The sequence below is a fragment of the Zootoca vivipara genome, chromosome 13, assembly GCF_965207765.1.
Source record: "Zootoca vivipara chromosome 13, rZooViv2.hap1.1, whole genome shotgun sequence".
Lineage (NCBI taxonomy): Eukaryota > Metazoa > Chordata > Lepidosauria > Squamata > Lacertidae > Zootoca > Zootoca vivipara.
The window spans coordinates 13,787,870-13,811,810 of record NC_142596.1 but is presented as its reverse complement, the minus strand read 5'-3'; the positions used below and the strand labels follow the sequence as shown (position 1 = coordinate 13,811,810).

At 41.4% G+C, this 23,941-nt stretch overlaps 1 protein-coding gene across 3 annotated transcripts in view; it reads right to left on the bottom strand.

Moving 5' to 3' along the window:
• The window catches only part of GALK2 (galactokinase 2), a 70,756-nt gene that overhangs the window by 16,251 nt on the left and 30,564 nt on the right, over positions 1 to 23,941 (bottom strand). For 2 of the 3 annotated variants that reach the window (XM_035131691.3, XM_035131692.3), the window contains 3 exons: positions 17,627 to 17,725; positions 16,463 to 16,615; positions 8,184 to 8,394 (listed from right to left, as the gene is read on the bottom strand). In XM_035131691.3, the coding sequence (XP_034987582.3) occupies positions 8,184 to 8,394; positions 16,463 to 16,615; positions 17,627 to 17,725 (463 nt within the window). The remainder of the gene's footprint in view (positions 1 to 8,183; positions 8,395 to 16,462; positions 16,616 to 17,626; positions 17,726 to 23,941) is intronic. The other variant, XM_088656580.1, reaches the window with a different exon arrangement.

Genomic DNA, 23,941 nt, shown 5'->3' with positions numbered 1-23,941 from the left:
ACAATTCTTTGGCAACAATGTCTAAATTGAGACATCCCCCAAAAGTGATAGAAGGCACAGTTGTGGATCTTTGGTGACTTGACACTTGGCTCATCTCCTCAATGACATTCTCCTAAAATATTTCTACTAAGCATTGTCACCAGAGATGCTAGTAGGTCTCTAACAGCCTAACCTGTGAATAATCTTTAAATAGTTGTACTTAACAGAGGACAATATCATTCTGAATGTTTTTATCAGCCAACCTAAAGGAAATATAGCATGCTGGGTCAATTTGCTTTCCTAAATCTATTTCCCATACAGCCTTAAAGTTATCAAAGTTTGACATTGTCAGATCAAGCAGCAAACCATACACCTTAAGAGACTAAGCCCTTGTACCTTCCTCAGAATCAAGAATCCACTTTTCAAATGATGTGAGCTCCCTTCGTAGTATGCTCTTTTATTAGGGAGCAAGTAATGAAAGACTGTCTTGGATTAAGCTCCAGCCATCCAACCCTTCTCCTGCAATTTATATTTTTTATTTCGACATTTGACAGTGTCCCTCTTTGACAAAAGTAACCTGAATGAAAGATCCATTTATCTTGTGATTCGGAGCAATATGATTCCTTAATTGGGCTATGAAAGGAGGAATGATGGAACACAGAAAGAAGTAATGAGACAGCAAAGCTACCAACACCTCCATTTCAATACATGGAATGGGAATCATTTAGCAAGCACCACCAGCACTGGATGGGAATATGGCTCACAGACATGTCCAGAGGAGGTATACCACTGGGTACCAAAACACTAAGAGTCAACCATGGGGGAGGCTATTGCCTTCCTGCTCTGCTTCTGGGCTTCCCAGAAATATCTGGTTGACCACTATGGGAAATAGGATGTTGAGCTATATGGAGGTTTGGAGTGACCCAGGAGGGTGGTACTTTTATTCTTATGATACACTACTAATGGAAACAAAACCTCCATGGAGAGGCCCAGATTCGCAACCACAATTGGCTTACGGGGCCAGGCTTCTCATCTTATAGTTGAACAGCTGAACTTCAGGTTTCCCAAGGTCACATAAAGAAAGCAAAACTGGCACTCAGACTCCTGTTGTACATCAGGGTGACTAGCCTGTGGCCTTCCAGATGTTACTGGACTTAACTCCCATCAGCCCCAACAAGCATGGCCAGGGATGGTGTTAGCTGTAATCTAGCAACATCTGGAGGGCCACAGGTTAGCATATTCCTGCACATGCTTGTCAGGGGCCCTCTTCAATAGCTCCCACATGCATTAAGTGGATTGCGCTTAAACTGCTTGTGTTGTAAGCCACAAAAAACCCTTCACAATCAACATCCGGCCCATGCTGCAAAAAGTCAAGCAGATAGCTTCTCATCCTGGAAGCTCAAATTCTCCAAAGACAAACTGCAAATAAGCTCAGCTGATTTAGCTGCTACAAAATGTAGGTCTCTCCCTCCCTCCCACTCCTTTCAGGATTATGGGTCCCCCAGCCATAGATGCCTGAAACAAACAGTGATTTTCAGAGGAACTCCTGAACATTCTACAAAACAAAACAAAACAACCAAAAACCAAGTTGGTTGTGGAGAAGGAAATCAGCAAGCTTGTTTCCCTCTCAGCAATGCCAGAGGCTGCTAATACGGTATGAAAATTTCGACCTAATGTGTGCCAAAAGGAAAAAAACATTAAGACGATAATAACCTGGAAATACAGCAATATAAGCAGGTAGATGTCTTTGTTTTGCTCTAATAAGGCCCTTTCTAAACAGACACTGTTTTCCCTGAGGGACCAGATAGACATCGCTAATCCACCCAGACGACAGTGTCCCAGCAAGCTATTCCATTGTTAAATAAGCCCCACTTCCCAGTATTCCATTGGTGCTGGAAAACAGTAGTTTGTGCCAAAGCAAACATGAGGATTATACATGTACTGGTGTGGAGATGGCAACTGTGCTACTGTCATGCACCAGTTGCATGATGCCCATGTGTCAGACTCAACTCCTTTTGAGTTCTGCATGGGACAAACATAACCTGTAGTCAGCAAGAAGCAGCAAGTGATAGGGGGCAGTGAAGGGTCAGGGACTAGCAGTGAACAATAGGGATGGCTAGGGAGGAGATGGATGGTGGCAGTAAAACAACTGATGTGTTTCTGTGCTGGGTATGGGAAGATTTAGCTGCAACATTTTGTCTTACTGAATGATTCAAAGAATTTTTTTTCAGCTGCTACTACTATACCTTTGGGCCTTACAAATGCTATCCGTATGACTGGTCTTAATGAATGAGTCGGAACACAGTTTTTAATTTGATTTCTGTCTTCATGAGCCAGCTGTGACCAGGTGTGTTTCACCTGAAACTCATTACTGGTCCCTTACCCACCATCATTACCATTTTAGGTCATGTTTCCCGCACTAGTTAGATATGACTTTCACAATTCACAAAAGCAATGGAGCAGGTATTTTACAATTCATGAAAGGTATGGGTTAAACCATAGATTTGAATCCAATTTTTTTAAAAAAAATTAAAGGGTTCCAGGAGAACAAAATCTGAAAATTATTATTAAGGGGTTCCATTTGACCTAGATGGAAAAAGCAAAATTCAAAGCAAAATCGAAGGCTTTGGTTTGGATGTATTCAATATTAAGTTTAAAAAAACAGAAGTGTGTTTTAAGAACATTCCCCCCCCCAAAAAAATAATAACCAGTTTTTAGGTCCAAAATATTTGGGGATGGGGTTGCTTTGTTGGTTCCTACACATTCCAAAGAGCAGCTCTTCATCTCACAGAAAGAACTGTCTGACCTTTGGAAATAAAGCACGTAGAGCTTACTGAGCAACAAGCAAATAAATAAAATGGCATCCTTTCAGACACTCATGTGAAGTAATCAGTGCCCTCCATTCTAATATTAAGCTCAGGTAACAGCATCTTGCTTTATAAAGTCTCCTTAAAATGGAACAGTAGCCTTTTATTATTCTTTATAGGATAAAACTGCCTTTTGAAAAATGATTTTACTTTTTTTTCAGAAAGCAGGAGCACAGAACTAAAAAGAACCTCTGGGATTACGAAGTCCAAGCCTCTAAATGTGAGCTTTGCCAGCTGGCTGACAAACTGGGAGATTAGCAGAACCAGCAAGGGCGACATAGACCCCAAAAGGGATTGACTCAGAGACCATTGCACAAGATGTCACTGTGCACAATTTATCTCTTTTCCCTGGCTACTGCTTTCTCCACTTCTGGATTAAGGTTAAGCAATGCAGCTTGGCTGTTGCCATTTATGTATGAATCTGGCCTTCTGAATCCAAGTGTTGGTACTCATTATTTAATGAAGTAGCACTCACGTCTCAGCACCCTACTCAAGAAAACAGTTTAACACACCTTAAGGTCTGATTTAAATGTTACTTTTGTGAATGGAGCTGTTTTCGTACGGTCAACTCTAAGGTTGCTAACAAATGTCAAGCACGACCATGGGCAGGATGACATGGGAACTTGCACCAACATTGTCACTCTGTCCAGTGTGCGGATGATCATGAAGTAACCACATTGTTCCATCTACCCACATGATGCTATACCAAAGCTATGAAGGTAACACTTACATCAGCCTTAAGCATTCTCTAAGGACAATATGGTTTTTTTAAAAAATCGTCTGTTTATCATATGAACCTGCCCAGCCTTTAGGACCAACCTTGGAGTTCTGAATTCTATCCCTATCCACATGTGGTATCCCTGGTGATACCAAGACTGGAATTCCCTAACAGCCAGGCACCCTTTTTTCTCAGTTGGGAACAACTTTCTAATTCCAGTTATTTGTTAAAGTATAAACTGTTTCTGGATTATTTTGGTATGTTACTGCTGACTTTAATGTTTTACATACTGGTTTATCACTGTATGAAATCCATCTATTGCTTTTACATTTATCCTGTTTTAATGTTTTACCTTTTTTACATGCAAGCCATTTTGCCTCAACACAAAGCAGCATGAAGTAAATTAAACCCTTTGAAGTCCATCGCCAGATATAATTTATTGGGCTGGGATCCTGATAAAGTTATTCCTGGATCACAAGCCTTTGAAAGTGCAATCCTATACATATATCTACATAGAAGTAAGCACCGCTGAAAACAGGTAAATCTGAGCAACTTGACTTGCCATAGTTGTACGAAGTACTTTGAGATTTACTTTGCCGGTTGTTACTTCCAGGATGTAAAGCTGTATGTAGAAAAAGATTTTGCCCAAACCACAACAAGCTGGTTGGATGCTTTTAACTCTTAAGATAATTCTGCCCCCAGGTTTACACATCAAAAATAGACTGCAAGGTTTTTTTGTTTGTTGTTCTTATGAAAGGGAACAAACTGTTTAAAAATACTTCACTTGGAGGGAAACAAATCCCACATTTTATAGGGAAACGAAGGCATGTTTTACTGTGGGATGCCTTCCTGCGATGGGGCAAACTCATACAATGTGCATTTTATTTTTCAAAACAGCAACAAGCACACCCTAAACAAGCAGAGTGAAGCAAAACAGAACAAATGGTGGTGGTAAAGTGTACCTTAGCCATGTAAGCAAATAAGCAAGAAGTAAGATCCTTCAAATGGAACTAACTATCCCCATTCTTGTCCTAGATTAGGATCTAGGCTTTCACCTTGAATCTGGAAGGAGCAGCAGGAGGGGGATACAGTATAAGGTTATTGTTGTTGGCATCTGTCGGTCTCAGAAGACAATGGGGTATGCCTCCAGGAGTGAAGTCAAAATGCTGTGTTGGCAGCACTGAAGTGTTCTTCCCAGGGCGCAAGTCTGGGCAGTGTCTGGAGGTCCTGGGCTGCCCAGACAACAAGACACACACCCCAGCCTCGCTGACGTGGTCCAAAGGAAAGCAGAGCAATATGTTTGGTACCAGCTTGGCTGAAGGAGTTGCTGGAAGGAGGCGTACAAGGCACCACCCAACTGTCTTAGGGACTCCACTCTTGATTTATGTAGGGTTGACTCTGTAGCCTTTTCTTCTCCCAAATATATCCCTCAAGGCAGCAAGGGTTTAGGACCAGAGTTTTCCTTCTCCTAGATGGGCTATCTTCCCAGGTTGACAAGTTCTTTCCGCCCTTCACTTCCCTCTACAGCATGTGCTAAACCAGCTTCTTGACCGTTGGACCCACTATTGGTCTTGTCTGTTCAATCTGCCGGAGCCTGTCTTTGCATGCAGGGGAAGTCCCTAACTCACCAAGGGTTTGAGACCCATTGGCTATCCTTACCTGGTTTAGCCTGCCAATCAAAGCCATTTCTGGGGTGTGGCCACTGTCGCATGCTCACAGCTTCTAGGAGCCACAGGTGGGAGCTGAGTGTAGGGTGAGGACCAAAGGTGGGCAAACAATGTGTCTTCCAGCAAGGTACCACCCCTTCCCTAATATCCATAATGAGTTCCATGGATACAGGATGGGTGCAATAAAAAAATTACTAACGGCAAATTTTAATATTATACAAAAACATGGGCATCGCAACTATCTTTTGTTACTACAAGGTACCATTGCCTCCAGTTAGCAAGTCCAGCAAATAATTTAACTACGTTAAAAACAATTTTTAGCATAATAAGTATTCTGTTTTTACAAAGGAAAATAAGATAATATATAGTTTGCTTAACAAGTTTGTTAAACAGAAAAGGAACTGAACTAAAATATTTTTTGAAATCTTTACCAAGGTTCCCTTTTGACCAGTTATTTCAGTTCCCATAACAATATGCAATAATGTATGATTTAAAAACACTGGGGTTTTTAGACAGAAATCTCTTTGTTTGGTGTATTTCAGCATTCCTAAACCAAGCTGAGGGTTATACAAACAATAAATTCTAATTTTTATTTTCCTATTTCTTCTTTGCAACTAAACAAGAATCTGTAACCAAGTTTTGTCTTGTACCAATGAAAACAACAGGCTTACTCTATGACCCATTTTTGTTGGCTTTATCACACAGAATCAGAGTCACGCCACATCCTAAGATAGATTCTGTTCTACTAACATCTGCAAACACTAGATGGGATAACATTTCCCTTACTTTTCACACTGAAAAGTCTTTCCTACAGGAATAAGGTGTCCAAAGAAGCGGAAGTAGGGGGGAAAGGGATGAAAATAATTAAATCTAAACTGTATTCTGTTGGAGCAGATATTAATAAATACAGCCACACACCCCAATCTATAACCCACTTCAATCCATGATTATTAACTGCAAATTTTCCTGTTCCCTTACAAACAGCTCTGCCCTGTCTTCCTTGCTGTCCCCTATGACTTCCAGAAGACACCTGTGGTACAATTTTCAAATCCTTAGTAAAATCTCACCCTAATTTATCACTTAAGCCAGTAGTCCTCACCCTGAAACAAAACTAAGTACCTAAGTGCATTTGCAGCCACCTGTTGCTCTTCCCTTATATTCCTTCCCTCTCTGCTGACATTTAAAATGATAAACTCTCTGGGAACAGGGGCCTGGGTTGGTTTTTCTTTGCTTATGTTACTCCAAGGGCACCATGCATAGTAATGTTGGTGAAATAATAAATATGGAGTGAGCGTTGCTCAAAAGTTCCCGGGAAATTCCTCTCTTGCTCCTGCTGCTGCCACGCACTAAGCAAACTAGAGTCAGGCTTGCCATGCTGTCTGAACTTGATGTTGTGATTTGTTTCCTCCAAACAAACCACAAGCAGTATGCTAAGAACAAAACTTGTTTGCCACTCATGGTTGGGGGAAAACAAACCACAAGCCCAGGTTCAGACAATGTGATAAGCCAAACTCCGGTGCATGGTGCAGCAGGAGTGTGAACTTTTGAGCACGGTGCACTAGCGCACTGGTCATTCACATTAAACCGTAGATTTTTTTTTAAAACCATGTGACATGGAAACCAGGCCATTAGCATGAAAGGCTTTAAATATAGACACAGCCAACATTCTAAAAATGTTCCATGTGCACAGCAAAATGTGGTTGGCTCATTTAAGAATAGGCAGAAATACTAAGACTATATGCCAAGCAAATAAGAGTGCATTAAATTCACTTCCTAAATCAAAAGTTACCTCCCCCGCCAAATGATCAAAATCAAAATAGCCTCTATTTATTTAAAAGGAGGGAATTTAGAACACATGCTAAATATCTTACAGAACAAGCCGGTCTCTTTCCTCCACCTCCTTTGGTTTTCTGAGGCATGCAAGTTGCTTTGATGACATATCTCCCATGTCAGAACCAGACATTTTTGCCCCATTGGCACTGTCCTTTAAAGTAGTTGAAGAACATAAGTTGCATGCATTGATTTAGTTTGTTCCTGCTGCACCCTAAAGGATTGGGATGGGAACATATCTCAGTGATGCTTCACCTGTTGCAGTTATCTTCCTTAATCCTATCAGCGACAAAATCTGTGGGAAATGTGTGGGTGGCTTGAAACATACAACAATTATCCACATGTTTGTTTGTTTGTTTTCGCGTGCTGCTGAGTTATGGCCAATTGTGGCTTCCCAATGTGTGTGCAAGGAAAACATGCATGTGGTTAGATCTGCATGTAGGCATATTGTAACATGTGAAGCAACTAAGAACCAGATTTGGACTTTGCCCAAAGTAAACCTACTCAGTGTCATGGATGAGAAGGGGTTTCACACTGGGCATCCTTTGTCCAAACCCAACAAGCTATTCATTTTCCTCTGATATTCCCATTCTGATGGGAAATGTTTTGGACCAAGTGACTTGGAGCAGTGGTTAGCAACTACACAGGCCAGAGAGCCAACCTAGAACAAGCACACTCACATCTTCCTCCAGCTAAAAGGTCCAGATTATTATGTACCACGGAGCTATCATGGAAGGAAGAGGCTATCTGACACACAAGTAAGTGGCAAGCCAAATGATGATTTCTCAGGAGCCAAATTTCATTTGAAAACTACCAGTTGTCCACTGCTGTCCTAGAGGGCTGCATGCAATTAATTCAATCCTGTATTTTTAATCACCAAGCCATTTATCAGTATATTGCCTTGACTAATCAGATAACATTTCCGTTCCATTTTCTCCACTTCATTTTAAAAAGGCCACACCATAAACAAGCAACCCCTTTACTCTACAAAGATTCCAAAAGAAGGTCCATTTGAGGTTATACAAAATGTAAAATATTTCCACATCTATTGCCTACTATCCTTTACATAAATGGAAACATTCACTGACCATCACCACCACCTCCAATTTGGCATGCACTCACCGTCTTGTGTGTTCTGGCTGAGGATCTGAGTGCGTAGCTCTTTGGAGCTAATTCCCAGGTTTTTCCCAATTTCCTCTATGCTGTAAGGCTCAGGGTGAAACACCTCCTCAACCACAGCCAGCATTTCCTCTAAGCTTAGTTTCAGCTTGACCTGCACTTCCTGGAGCTTTGCCATAGCTTTCCAATCTAGGCCTCTGGATTTTGCTAGAAGCTGCAACAACAAACAATGCAAAGACATCTTAGTAGTTTGAAGTTAATACAAAACATTTCCTAAAACCCTTACAAGCTATTTTTTCTTTAAGAGAAAACTCTTTGAAAAGCACAAAGAATAGCATAATTTTTAACATGATATTGGCAGGAAGATTAATTTAAAGTATTGGAAAATATAGCAGGCTATTCCCACTTAAGGGGATAAGTACGTTAAACCACAGCACCTTGCAAAATGTAATAAAGTCACTTTATATATCAAGGGAAAAGATTAAATGTGAAGAAAGCCCCATTGTTCAGCCCAGACACTGAGGTCCAGTTCCGAGGGTCTTCTGGCGGCTCTCTTAAGTGAAGTGATGTTACAGGGAACCAGGCTGATAGGCAAAGAAGCTCTTTGCACAGTGCTGAAAAGACATTACTGTTGGAGTCAGATGAGCCTCTCTAGGGAGAGTGTTCTACATCACAGGAACCAGCACTGACAATACCTCAACTCTCATTGCCAACCTGCATACTTCAGAGGGAGAGGACACTCATAAAAGGACTCCTCTGCTTATCCTAAGGGAGGCATATACTGTACAGGAAATGTTTTCCCTTTACATACTGTGATCCGAAGCTGTGCACATACACAAAAAATGACTTTTGTAAAGCCACATAATCACCATATCCTGGAGATTTTCTGGCACATAAAGCCTAAAAACACCCAGAAGTTCTGCTTAAAACAAACTTGGTTTGATTCTTAGGCTGTCCAGATGGAAACTAAACCAGGAAGGGGTATGGTGTGAACTTACCACAAGATAAGTGAAACAGCCACTTCCAGAATGATGGGTTTTAGGGGTAACAGAAACACCCAGACTACACTCTCTAGGGCACAGTCCACCAAGAACTCCTCCTCTTCAAAATCCACTAGAATTAATTGGGACATCGAGAAGAACCGCAGAGCAGGAGAACTTCCCATTGGATTGAGCCCCATGTTAAGTAATGGGAGGGAAGTGTTGCTTGGGATTTCCTGCCTCATGCACCAAAATGTCTTGGGCCAATCTTGTGGTGATCTGTGGTTAATCCTTGACATTTACTTGCCATTATAGTGGACCAGTCACAATAAAGAGCCCTGATGTTCAGCACAGACCACTCCCTCAAAGACACATAAACTGGTATTCAAACAGCTGCTCATATATACTGAACTGAACATGACTGGCTATTCCTGGAAAGAGTATTTCTGCATTAGTTAACTTTGATCTCGTTCTGACAGCTGAGCCTCATCTTTCCCAAGTGTTCAACTTTGTTGCACGAAAGTAATCTGACAAGACTGAAAAAAACATTTTTGTGGAATCGTGGGTAGTTCTGGTCACCCAAAGACGTGTGGGGTGTAAATTTCTGCTCTGCTTTTGAGAAAAGTGCAGCTGAATTCCTTAGATTACTCTAAGAGGGGACAGGAAAGCACTCTGAAAAGAGAGATGAAAGGTCTGATGGCCACATCACTGGGATGCATTTTCAGTGAAAATGCTATGCCCCAGAATATGTGAACTAATGAGTGTGGCTCTGAGCATGTGTACCACTGTGGAAAATCATAAGACCTTGTGCACCGCACCGGGGGAGGGGGGGGGCCAGGAATCACAGCTCAGTGGCAGATCACATTCTTTGCACGTATAAGGTTGCAGGTTCACCCAGCCCAAGTGATCAGGTGATGGGAAAGGCACCCTGCCCCCTGCCACCTGAAACCTTGGAGAGCAGCCCTGGAGATCAGATGACATCAGGCTAAATAGACTGGTGGCCTGATGCAGAATAAAGATGTTTCATATGTTCATCTAAGGTTTAGAAGAATTCCATGTACAGAGGGGGGCATCGTTCCCAGGCAGATTTCTAGCCATAGAAAATGAGCAGCACTTAAATGAATCACTTCAATTTCCTTAAAATGTAAATTTATGCAGATGAAGCAAATGAATAGGTATTGTGCTTGTTAATTTCCCCCTTTTTGCATAATTTTGGGTATAGCAACTAAAATATAGGAGGGATCAAATTATTTAGAACATTTTTAGGCAGCAGGCATACAAAGGCAAATATTGACATAACAGAGACAGAAATAAGTATTTGTGGAGGGAGAAAATATCATCTTAGCCCAAGGGGTGAATATTCAACAATGAAGAAATTTTAATGCACTCTGGGCATGTTCAGAGGCACCGTTTTCAGTATTCTCATATTCCCAGACTAGTCCCTAGCACTGAAAACATATTATTGAGCTAACCCCTACAGTGTCCTGGCTTAAATGAAGCCCCACAACAGAAATGATAAATATTACTAAAGAAACTATTGTTTGTTGTCCAAAATTAAAGCTAGTGAATATTTTTGATAATAGCAATGTAAATATATTGTCAAAAGTATTCTCCTTATATATGATCTTGGCAGTGCAAAGAGTAACTGCAACTCAGTGGAAAACAGTCCAAAATCTTTCACTTGATGCTTGGTACCACTCATTGGAATACAGCTATAATGGAGAAAATCATGCATAATTTGGGATTTTGACTAGGACTAGAACCTCCAGACACTTTTTATATGATCTGACATTCCTTCATAACATAAAAACGGAACCATCATTTTCAAGACAACCCTCATCACAAGCCTGGCAAATCTGGAATTATACTTGATATTCTGATAAAATTAATAGTCTTCACTTGGACTTTGTTATTTTATGTGCAACTATTCATTCTACGTGCCTATTTGTTTTCTCTCTCTTCATTTTTAATTTTTTTGTTGTTCTTTTTTATATACAATATAAAATGAAATAATAATAAAAACTTTACACACACACACACACACACACAAAAACGAATCCCCACAGATTTCCAGACCCACTCCCCTTGCTCATCTTACAGCACTCTCTCTACACCTGTGCAAAAGCAGAGGGCATTTTGCCAGCACACCACACCACTGAGGAGATAAAAATATAAATGATATAAGGATTCCAATAATGAGAAATGACATAAACATACATATGCTGAAGGGGTCATTATCAGGGCTTAGTTTCTAATCTGGGGAAGGAAAGAAAAAAAAACTAGGCCTCAAGCCTGTCTTGAAGACCATCTGGCCTAGATTTCAGATGTATGGGGGTTAATTGTGGTTATTCAGTGGCAATGAAAGACTGTAGATGGTCAAAGGCATTTACTGGCACTGAAAGCAAGATGTGGAGGGAAGTCTTGGTGAGCCCTGGGTCATATTAAATTCTGGCTGTGGTCCAGCGCTTGCTAGGCTAGAGCAGTGATTGTGGTTACTTTCCCTGAAGACAAGGGTGCAAAAATATTGTCAGTGATGAAACCTTTCATTGCAAATGTCCTGAGGGGTCCTTTATTTGTTTGTTTCAGGTTTTTTAATTATGACTTTATCTTAAGAAGAAACATATTCTCAACCACAACTGTGTCTAAATGAAGGAGCTTTTTTTGTCAGGGCAAGTTTTAATAGGAGGTTCGGGTCTTTTTCAAGCGAAGAATGCGGTCTGCTCCCAGTCCTAGATTACATTGATAAAAGTGCATTCAGATCCACTCGGTTGGGCTGTCACACTTCATATATTCAGTCGTATGGCATTGTGACATTTGCAAGCTGCCAGTGCAGCCTAGTTGAGACCAAGGAAGCCATGAAGAAATGAATATAAAAGCTTCAGATGGGCAGTGTCCTTCCTTAACATGGGGAGTGAAAAGAGAAATCACCCCAATAATTTCAACAAAAAGCTTCTAAAAAGGGTACATTCCTTTATCACAGTGGTGATAAACAAGACAACAGGTGACAAACAGGACAAGAGGTTAAAAAACAGTCTCCCATCAATGTCTTCAATGATGAGTTTTAGTGGACAGACTTCGAGGGAGAGCATCTTTGCCCACAGCTACTAATCATATCACATTCTAGCATCTTCTTGGTGCTTCTGGGCTGACAGTGATGCCCAACAGACCTAGTCAGTGCCCTGCACGAACTGAATATGTGCCCTAAAAAGCTCTCCAGAATCCTCTACCATGCACAAGTCCATGTAGGAAGGATTTTTTTTTGGGGGGGGGGTAGTGGAGGCGACTACCATATGCCTGCTTCTGCTCTACTTTCCACTCTCCTCAGGAGCTGCGATCTAAGCATGTTAACACCAATTCTGCCACAACTGCAGTGGGTACCAATTAGTGGCTCAATTCCTAGTGCTGGTTTTTAGCCTATAAAGGCTTATGTACCTCAAGAGGACCCCAGTATTTCAAGGACTTCTCCCTACCTGGATCTACCTACACACAAAAAACCATATTTGCAGTTTCGGGCTCTAAACTCCACAGCCAATAAAATAAACAGTGGAAGGAACAACCACCACCACACTTGGGTGAATAAAGTTTTGGGGAGAGGCCATGATTGGGGTTCAATGTTGTGGTTGCACCTGGCTTTCATTTCACTAGAAGGAGTCCTTGTACAGGAAATAAACTATACACTTGAGAGAGAAAATTATTGAGAAGGAAAGTTCTGTTAAAGTTGTTGCTATCCTCCTATTACTTTTTTCAATTTTAGCTTGCATTTTTTCCTGTTTTATTTCCCTTCATGTAGGTGTTTTTTTATGAATTACTTTTGGTGCCATCTAGTGTACTTTGCAAGGTTTATAGTTCTTATCACATGGGTCTGCTACCATTGAAATCAGTGTCATTTTCAGACATTATAGTGAACACATATTTAGGCATTAATTCATGCCAAAGCATTAAAGGGACCTTGGTTTTACTCATCTTGTCAGTGAGACTAAAAACAATTCCTTCGTGTATCCCTGTTACAGCGATTATATTTCTCTAACATCTGTTGGTTTTTCTAGGGACCCAAAACAGCACATCCTTGCCAAACATTTTAAAGAGTTTAGCATTCTATTAAAATAGTCCCTCTCAAGCATATGCAGAGGCAATGAAGGGTTGCTTTTGAAGTAATGTTGTTGTTTTTTAAATGTAGTGTCAATGTTTCTGACTCTCGTGATCTTAATGTCAAATTGAAGAGCAGCTAAGTTGACAGCCAATGTGGTAAAAGGGGGTTAGAATCTTGAATGAAAATCTGGGCTCAGGTCCCCAGTGCTGGAGCTTATTACATGACTTTATCACTACCCGAAGGAGTCTCAAAGCGACTAAAATTCTCCTTTCCCTTCCTCCCCCACAACAAACACTCTGTGAGGTGAGTGAGGCTGAGAGACTTCAGAGAAGTGTGACTAGCTCAAGGTCACCCAGCAGCTGCATGTGGTGGAGCGGAGACATGAACCCGGTTCCCCAGATTACGAGTCCACCGCTCTTAACCACTAGACCATGCTGGCTCTCACAGGATTGCTCTAAAGATAAAATTATGATTATAATCATTTATTACTACTACTGCTACTACTACTACTACTACAACAACTACATCTATTTCATGTACTAAAAAAAGTCTCAAAGCAACTTACAATTTGTTTAAAAAAGCATGCAGTGCCAAATTTAAAATACATCACAAAATAAACTAAAAGATGAACACCAACTATGAGCTAACTGCCTGTGCATTTTCACCTGGCACCCAAAGGTGGACAGTGATGGCACTAGGCACAACACTTGGGAGTCTTCCACAGCTGGGGAGCCACCACTGAGAAGACCTGATGTTGTGTTGCCACCCTCGACACGTGAAGAATGACTACACATGATGAACACAGGTTCCAGGTACTTTCATGTACCAGGGCAAGAGCCATATACGCTATCCTGAGCTCCTTTTAAGGGGAAAAAAACCCTATATATAATAATAAATTATAGTTATAGTGATGTCCTCACAATGCAGAATCCTAAACTTTGTACCTTAAAGGAACCACAGAAGCCAACACAAATGTTGTGCCAGTCATCTCCAGTAGAAGGCTGTAAACGGACAGGTTTCCTAGGAAAACTAGACAGACCCAACTAGCGGAACATCTGGTCTATAGCTATAATGACTCTTGACTTCAGCTTTGGAAGTCACCAGTTTGCTCCCCATAAACTGTGGGCAGCATTGCAATTTCCATTTGTAATGCATTCCACTTAAAGCTAAAATAGATCAGCAAAAGCCACATGTGATGTTATCTGTTGTTGGGCTGCATCATTTTAGGCTGCATATGCAGGACTGAATGTTTGAATGCTGCACATGAAATGTGCCTCACACATTAAATAAAAAAATAGAAAATTAGCAAGCCTATAACTTTCTCTCTAACATGCTACCGGTATTTAGGATGTGTGAGATGTACTTCATGTGGAGGAGGGATTCAGATATTTGAATTCCTCCCCTGTCTCAAATGGTAAAAAGGTAAAGGTAAAGGTACCCCTGACCGTTAAGGTCCAGTTGCGGATGACTCTGGGTTTGCATGCTCATCTCACTCTATAGGCCGAGGGAGCTGGAGTTTGTCCGCAGACAGCTTCCAGGTCATGTGGCCAGCATGACAAAGCCGCTTCTGGCGAACCAGAGCACGGAAACACTGTTTACCTTCCCACTGGAGCGGTACCTATTTATCTACTTGCACTTGACGTGCTTTTGAACTGCTAGATGGGCAGGAGCTGGGACCGAACAATGGGAGCTCACCCCATCACGGGGATTCGAACCGCTGACCTTCTGATCGGCAAGCCCTAGGCTCTGTGGTTTAGACCACAGCGCCACCCGCGTCCCTGTCTCAAATGGTACAGCCCAGCAACTGGTGCATCACAAAGGGCTTCTACTAGCTCTCATCAAGAACCTTAAAGTAAGCTAGAGTGGGAAAATATGCACCCATATGAAATGTCAAAACATAACGTGGATTTTAAAAAGAAATGGAAAAAAAATTCTCTATTGCACTGCTGTCAAGAACAGTGAATCTAACACAAGGCATTTCCTGGGAGTTAATGATCTACAATCTCTTCCAACAAATCAGCTGCCAAGATATACTCTCCTTTTCTGGCTCTTCTCTTTGGTTAGCACAATCACGCTGCAGGCCAATTAAGAGAGAGGGAAGAGGGAATCACAGACCTAGGCTACATCACTTTCGTAGCTAAACAATTCTGGCTTCCCTAAAAGAATCCTGGGCATTGTAGTTTGATGAGGTTGCTATAAATCAACCATTAGACACCCCACCCTTCTCTCCAGATTGAACTACTCTTATCTGTTGTAAAGGTGACCAGTTAACAAACTAGGATATCAAACCAAGATACGATCCCAGTTTGTTTTAACCAATCATAATTAATGTTATGGGAACAAGGCTTGTTCTCATTCTTCTTGGCGAGCACAAGGAGTTTGAAAGCTTTAACTTTAGAATTAAACCACATTTGCTCTAAACAATGGCTTAGTGTTATGCCTAAACTGGACCACAGACATGTAAGATGATTCTCAAGGAGCAAAGTCTCTGAAGGTCACCTTGCCATTAAGTAAGTTTACAACTTGCTGACTCACTCAACAATGAGTTGAGTGTAAAAGTTTTAATTATTTAATGTTACATTTGTATACCACCCTTCATCATAGGAAAATGTGTGTGTGTGTTGGTAACTGTAATCCTCTGAGTATGGCTTGTGTATAACTTGTGTATGTGATAAAGTGGTTGCTTTGGATGAAACACATGGAATAATTTGAACCCAAGCTTGAGGAGAGTGATACTTTCTACAACTTATCAGGTTCATAAAATCCAATCTTCAATAAGACACAAATAAATGGAATGCTATTTCATGAATTTAAATGTATGGATTTCCATTCCCTTTCCTTGTTTTAAGAGTGAATACATTGCTATTAAAGCATTTTTTTGTTTTATATTCTTGGGATTAGATTGCGCTCTCTCATTAAGTGAGATGAGCTTTGAGAAAGATAATTCATTTTGCCCTTCCTGGGCAGACTCCTTTTTAGTGCTATGCTACCCCAAATGGAAACACACACATTAAGGGCTAAATTCCATCCCTCTCTTCTATCCGTCATGTATATATGGCCTGAATCCAGACCCTGAAGAGATAAACATGCCCTTTGAGGCAGCACCTGACCTGGTGTTAAAATAAAGCAACAACTGGTAGAGTGGAAAGAGTTGCAGCCAGCACATATTTGGATGATGGTTTCATTAGGGTTTGATGAAAGCCATGCAGTACCTTTGCAGCCAGACGACACTCCATCACCCTAATATTAAAATGAGAAGTCGCTGCCTTGTTCATTTCAACACAACTGTTGGCAATAAGGAAAGCTACTCCCTCTGGAAGCCTCACATCAGTTGCCCTAAGAGGATTGAACTCTATCAGCTTGGCCTATGGAAAGAAAAAAATAAATAGTAGAGAGTTATTTTGACTAGTAGGCAGCACAACATTTTAGATGAATAATCACACATCATTTACCTGCAGACATTCTCTCCCCCACCACCACCACCATTTTGAGCAATGGGCATAAACCAGCAGGAAAAAGACAACCAAGTTAAGTTTTTAATGTTTGGCGTTTTCTTATATTTTTATATTTTGCTGGAAGCTGCCCAAATGGGCGGGGTATAAATAATAAACTACTTCTATTCTTCATCATCATCATCATCATCATCATTATTAATTCTAAACAAATCTGAACCCCTTTTTAATTTGGAGGTGCATTTTTAATACCGGCAGTTATCTTTCAATGAGATCAATTTCTTAAAAAGAGTTAATAGCTCTAGATGACCAAAGGTCAGCCCTGGCCCTTGGAGCAGTTTTGCCTTGCCCCTGGCAGCTGCACTAATTTTTAACCAAGGTGTGATTACTTTTCTGAAAGGTAAAGGTGTTGTTATAAGTAACAGATGTGCCACACTTTAATGTTACATCTCTCTGTATTGATAGCATGCTTCCCTGTGCAGGTATGTATTCATAATGACATAAAGAAGAGCCCCGCAGGATCAGGCCAAAGGCCTATTCTGTCCAGCATCCTGTTATCACAGTGGCCAGTCAGGTGCCCATGAGAAGTCTGCAAGCAGGACCTGAACACAACAGCACTCTCCCCTCCTGCAATTCCCAACAACTGGATTTAGAAGCATATTGCCTCTGACAATGGAAGCAGAACATTAGCCATCAGGGTTGGTAGCCACAGATGGACCTATTCTTCATGAATTTGTCTAAACTTCTTTTAAAGCCATCCAAGTTGATTGCCCTCCCTACCTTGTGTGGGTGTGAATACATCCCTGACTTGTGGAGTTAGCCCTGGATCCACCATTTGTGCATCATTCATCAGCGCAGTTAACAAAAGCCCTTTCTTATGTTGTAACACAATGGCTACTGAGTTCATGCTCAGACAGTACGTACAGTTCCCTTTTCCGCGAGAAAGCAGATGGATTGGTCCATGCCTCCTCCTTCTGTGCCAATGTAGCGTTCACTCTTGCTGCAGAGTTCAGCCAGCTCCACCTGAGGAAACACAGAACTCAGCACACAAACCAAGGCAGGGGGATGTTCCCTCATACATTCTTTACAATTGAACTAATGACAGGGGGTGTTGATATGCCTTTGAGATCTTTATAGTTTCCCACACATTCCATACCAGTTGACTAAACATTTGATACCAAGCCACTCCATCTCTACATTGGTATCCGTCAGTCTATACTTAGGTTTCCTTCTCCCTGCTTTCCCTCCGAAGAAGCATGAAGCGTTTCATATTTTTTACTGCTAATTGTAAACTTCTCTTCTGATATGCACCGGGATTGCTCTGCCTCTGGCATGCTCACAAAGACAGCATGATTTTCAGAGCTGTCTGCATTTAGAAGGTGCTCCTTTTTTGCTTCTCATCACTTATCCCCAGGCTGGAGCTATCTATGGGTGACTGTACCCAATTTTCAACTTGGATAGTATATTCCCCAACTCTGAGTAGCTGAGATCAATGGCATAGCATGGGAACTTGAGCCTGAAGATAGCAGCAAGCAGAAAAGTCTGCTTCATTGACCAGGCAAAGAAAAGTGGTCAATTTGGTCAAATGGCAAAAATGACCGGAACAATCAGAAATCAGGAAGACCAAAATTGTAATAAGGAGTGGGGGGGGTTATAATTTATCTTAAAAACAATTGTAAACAGCTAAAATTGTTAGCAGGATTGGAATAACACTTGTCGTTTAATGTTGAATTTGGGGCATAATGGAGAAGTGAAAGATTTGGATTATTATAAAAGATGCAGGAAATGGTTAACAATAGGACCGGAGGAGGAAAGTCCAGGAGATTCTTTGGAATCTTGATTTTATGTTGTATATTGGATAATTGGCTGTAAAACTTTAATCTGAAAAACCAAATAAATAGAAGTGGTCAATTTATGTCAATCTTGTCCAATCCAAGAGCATATTACAGTGGTACCTCTACGTATGAATAACTCTACTTACGAATGTTTCTACTTACGAATGGAGCTCCGTCCGCCATCTTGGATGCGGTTTAGATAGGATTTTTTCTACTTATGAATTTTTAGATAGGGTTGCTTCGACTTACGAATTTCTCCCAATGCATTCCTATGGGATTCGACTTACAAACTTTTTCGACTGTGCGTTCGGAACACATTAAATTCGTAAGTAGAGGTACCACTGTATTGCCTGCCAAATGCAGGGCCGATATTGCCAACCTTGAAAGTGTCTGCACCTGAAGAGGACTCCAAAATCTGAACTTGCACAGACAACAATAGTTCACAAAACTGGATCCTAGCTTTACACCCTAAGATTCCCAGGTTAGGTTCCCACCACTCCTTTTTATCCAGCCAGTCCCTGACACATGGTCAGCAATGATGGGAGTTGTACCCCACTGTTTTCCAAACTTGGGTTTCCAGCTGTTTTCCCCCATCTCATCCTCTCCCATATCTGGAAGAACTATACAACTCCTGTTGCCTTAAAAAAACAAGGAATAGTTTTACAGGATTCATCTCATCCTGGATATAGCCTTTTTGCACCGTTGCCTTCGGGCAAGAGATACAGAACAATTAAATCAAGAACGAATAGATTAAAAAACAGTTTCTATCCGAGAGCTATAACCATCTTAAATGCTGTAACTAAATAATATGATCCCGGGAGTTGTGATGTGTGTGTGTGTGTGTGTGTGTGGCTGTAATTGTGTTTTTATATTGTTTTTTATGGGATGGCATTCAATTTCGTTGTACTATGTACAATGACAATAAAGTATCTATTCTATTCTTTTGCACTACAATTCCCATCATCCCTGAGCACTGCTCCTGCTGGCTAGGGATGATAGAATCTGTAGTCCAAAACAGCTGGAGACCCACGTTTGGGAAACATTGTTGTAGCCAAACAACTTCTGGAGGGGACCATATTGGCTATCCCTGTTCTAAGTACTGTAGGATAACAGGAGCACAAGCACTGGGGGGGGGGGGGAAGGAGAGGGAAGAATGTTTGTGTGTATTCCTTCCAGCAGGGTTACACAGCTTCATGGGGCCTTAAGCTAGATAATTACCAAAGAAATGACATTAACCAGGGCATGGCTGTGAGATAAAGCCCGTAACTCATTGCATTTGGAAACGAAGAATGTGGGCACGCCTGCCCACTTGTTCAGTTTCCATAAAGGCACTGGAAACAGACGAAGCTGTAAAATGTGAGCTCAGAGCACCCTAATCAGGGCGAATGGCTTGCAAATGCAGTGAAAACTGATAAGACTCTACTCACAGGGCTCCTTAAGCCATGTAAATTCCCTCATAAACTCCAAGTTGAGAGGACAGAGCTGTCAAAAAGGGATTAACAAACTTGAAAATATGCACAGAGTTTGATGTGAATAAACCTTCCAGGAGACTTTCAAGCGGAGCTGGAGGCCCGTTATTGGTGGTCCAGATTAAACAGATGTTTTTAATAAAAAGACAAAAGGTGACTGTTCTTACTTGAATGCTCTTTGGGGGTAAACTCAAAATGCTAATGGTGAATTACATAGTTCTAATCCCTTTTTAGTAACTGGAGAGACGTGGCACATTATTTTACTATTTTCAGCATCAAGATTTCTGCTCTACATCCACCTCTACATATATTTAAAGGTAAAATTAAAAGGTTGCAATATTTTACTTACTTAAATGCTTCAAAAATGGATTCCCCCCCCTCCCCTCTCCATTGTTGCATAGACCCAGTGAAATTTGTTTCCCATCAAATATGCAAATTTATTTAGACATTTTCCCCAAGTAAACATGCTGCATGGGCTAAAAGGTAAAGTAAAGGTAAAGGGACCCCTGACCATTAGGTCCAGTCGTGACCAACTCTGGGGTTGCGCGCTCATCTCGCATTGTTGGCCGAGGGAGCCGGCGTATAGCTTCCAGGTCATGTGGCCATTATGACAAAGCCGCTTCTGGCAAACCAGAGCAGCACATGGAAACGCCGTTTACCTTCCCGCTGTAGCGGTTCCCATTTATCTACTTGCATTTTGACGTGCTTTCGAACTGCTAGGTTGGCAGGAGCTGGGACCAAGCAACGAGAGCTCACCCCACCACAGGGATTCGAACCGCCAACCTTCTGATCAGCAAGCCCTAGGCTCAGTGGTTTAACCACAGCGCCACCTGGGTCCCAGCTGCATGGGCTACATGATGGCAATCCTAGTTCTCGTCTCAAACCTATTTGCGTGTTGAATAACCAAGGGGCAAAGATTGCCATACCTACTCAGCTGTTAAGTATTTGTGCTAACTTTGGCCTTAGCAAAATATCAGTTTCTGTTAAGGGTGGCACAGTTAACAGTGAGCAGAATATATGGTAAAATGGCTAATGACTGCTCTGAAAATGCTTGATAGGGGAGCAAAATTTTATAGTCTTCTGTGTGACATGAACAGACACCCCCAAACTGCGGCCCTCCAGATGTTTTGGCCTACAACTCCCATGATCCCTAGCTAACAGGGCCAGTGGTCGGGGAAGATGGGAATTGTAGTCCAAAACATCTGGAGGGCCGAAGTTTGGGGGTGCCTGGACATGAACATGAAAGCTATGGGAATGATTTATTTTCAGGATCAATAAACAGGTAAACGTTAAGCAGTGGGCAGTTCGAGTTAACTAAAATCAGAGCAGCTTACCAGGGCAAAATTCTGTCTATAAAAATGGCCTTTACCTCTCAGTGGAAAGACACCAGAGAGGAGGCTAGTTAGGCCTCCACAGGGAGGGAATTGCAAAGCTTGATGAAGTACCTACGGTAACTGAGAAAACTTATCAAGTTTCCACCAAACACATTTCTGATGTTCGTCGGGTACAAAGAAAGTCCTCTTGGAAAGAGTTGAAAACATAGGCAGGTTTATATTCAAGAAGGCAGGCAGCCTTTCAAGTAACTGGTCCCCAACCATTTACTGCTTTACAAGACATAACCACCACTTTTATTTGTGTCCGGAACAGAACCAGTAGATAATGAAGTTGTAAAATGGGAGTCATGTGCTCCTTACACCCAAGTCCTGATCAACAACCTGGCTGTAGCATTCAGCTGAAGTTTCTGAAGCTGTTTTTTAAAAAACAAAGCAAAAGCTGAAGGCTGAAAACAGAATAAAATAAAATACTTCATGGGACTGCACCACTTCAAACAGCAATTGGTAAGGTTCATATACATGAACATTGCCCCGTGTAAAATGAACCCCCAAATCTCTGCATATAGGGGGAAAAAGCATGACACACAAAGCAGGGTTCTACCTTATTTCCAACATGTTCCTTTTCCATAGCAAACAAGGGTACATTGATATATGAGGGGCCCCTACAGGCCTACAGGCAATCTTAAGTGGTACAGTCCCACAAGATTATCCCACGTTAATTCTCTCTATGTGTACATTCCCTCTGAAATTTTGATGACTTTCCCACAGTACCCGAACCAGGTTGAATACTGCAGGAAACCTTTCATATGTATTGCAGCCTTTGCCACAGTAGCTTCAAGCAACAGCTGGAGATTGGTTGCCGATTTCTAGAAACTGCTTAACAGAACTCAAAATACATGCATTTCCCATCTTATGTAACTTCTCATCCTATGATGAACTGCTACTTGAACTCAGCTATCACTTGAGAAAACGAAACTTGCATCAAGGAACCCATTCAGTGGAATTGGCCAAAGAACTAGCATGTTAGTTTAATAAAAAATTTAAGGTCATGATAGATAGATAGATAGATAGATAGATAGATAGATAGATAGATAGATAGATAGATAGATATGTTCATAAATGTACCAAGCAAACATGTACAACAATATATACACCACATGAATGAAACAGTACAGGAAGATAGTCCTGAAACTATTTTGACTCTCCCAAACTGACCAAATGCTTCTCTGAAAGGAGGGAGGAAATGAAAAAACCTCCCCATTTTCTCTGTGCTCACAGAACCTGCCTTAAGGGCACATTTAAGGTGTGAATGGGGTGAGCCTGGGACCTGAGACCTGGATTCCGGAATTGAGTAGTTATAATAACAAAAAAGTGGTCAGGCCCCAGAGAATGCAAGCAGGTAACCTGCCAGACAGGAGATAAACAACACTCTCAGATTTCTGTTGTAGACCGCCTTTTCTATGATGCAGGTATGATGTATCTGGGGCGTAGTCTTAGGCTACACCCCTTCTGTGATGTATGTATGATGTTTCTGGGGGTGGTCTTGGACTCCAGGGTGGGCAATTTAAATGTCTACCATATATAAGGGCAGCCACACCTTTGTTCTGGGTCCTCCTCTTTTCTTCTGCGTGAGAGGGGAGCACCCTGTTGCAACAGTTCAATAAAGAATAGGCTTACTAGCTGCTTTGCTTCTCAATATTCTCTGGTTGGCCTCTGTTATTTTCTCCTACCAATGGAGAACCTACAAAGGACTCTACAAGGGCTCTTGTGTACCCCATACGGGAATAAGGGCAGATTTTGTTTATTGCATTAGCATTTAGCAGTGCAATTCTCCCCATCTTTTTCTCTGCTCTTGTGATGAGCTTTTGGTCCTTGCTGGTCCCAGTCTGCCAAAAGTCCCATCTGCATTTATTATTATTATTATTATTATTATTATTATTATTATTATTATTACACAAATGGGAGGATTTGCAGGACCACCAAGGGTGAACTGGCAGATCCAGGAGAATTTTGCCACAAGACAGCCCAAGGTCTCCCTTGATATGATGGACTGCTAGACTCTGAAATTGAACAGACCTGTGCCTATGGCTTCAGAGTCTTTCTACTGATATCAGCAGAACAATGATGGATGCAGTAAAAAACAGCTTGTGCAAAAATACAAGACTTTCACTCAAGTAAATGGAAGGCTATCATGGAAGGAATTGGACATACATAGGAGGCAATTAGGTTCATATCTCAGACATACCCACTGAGATATCCCAATAAGTGAATGTACTCGGTGAGCAACATTCTTGTTGCAAAAGCTGGTGCCGATTCTCTTTCTCAGCACAGCAATACTTACAGGAATACGGTGCAACAACAGGGATTCACTGATATTTACTTCTGAAGAAAATCTATGCATTGGCAAAGGGAAAATTCACTATGGCTTTAAAGAGGTGACAGAAAATTAAAGCACAGATTTGCAGGGGAAAGTTGTTTTTATCAATTTACCTTCTGCTTCCATGAGAAAAAAAATAATGACAAAAGTGTACACCTGAGATAAACACAGACTGCAGTTTTTGAAACCTACTGGCTGTAAAATGTCTGGCTTCAGAAGACTAA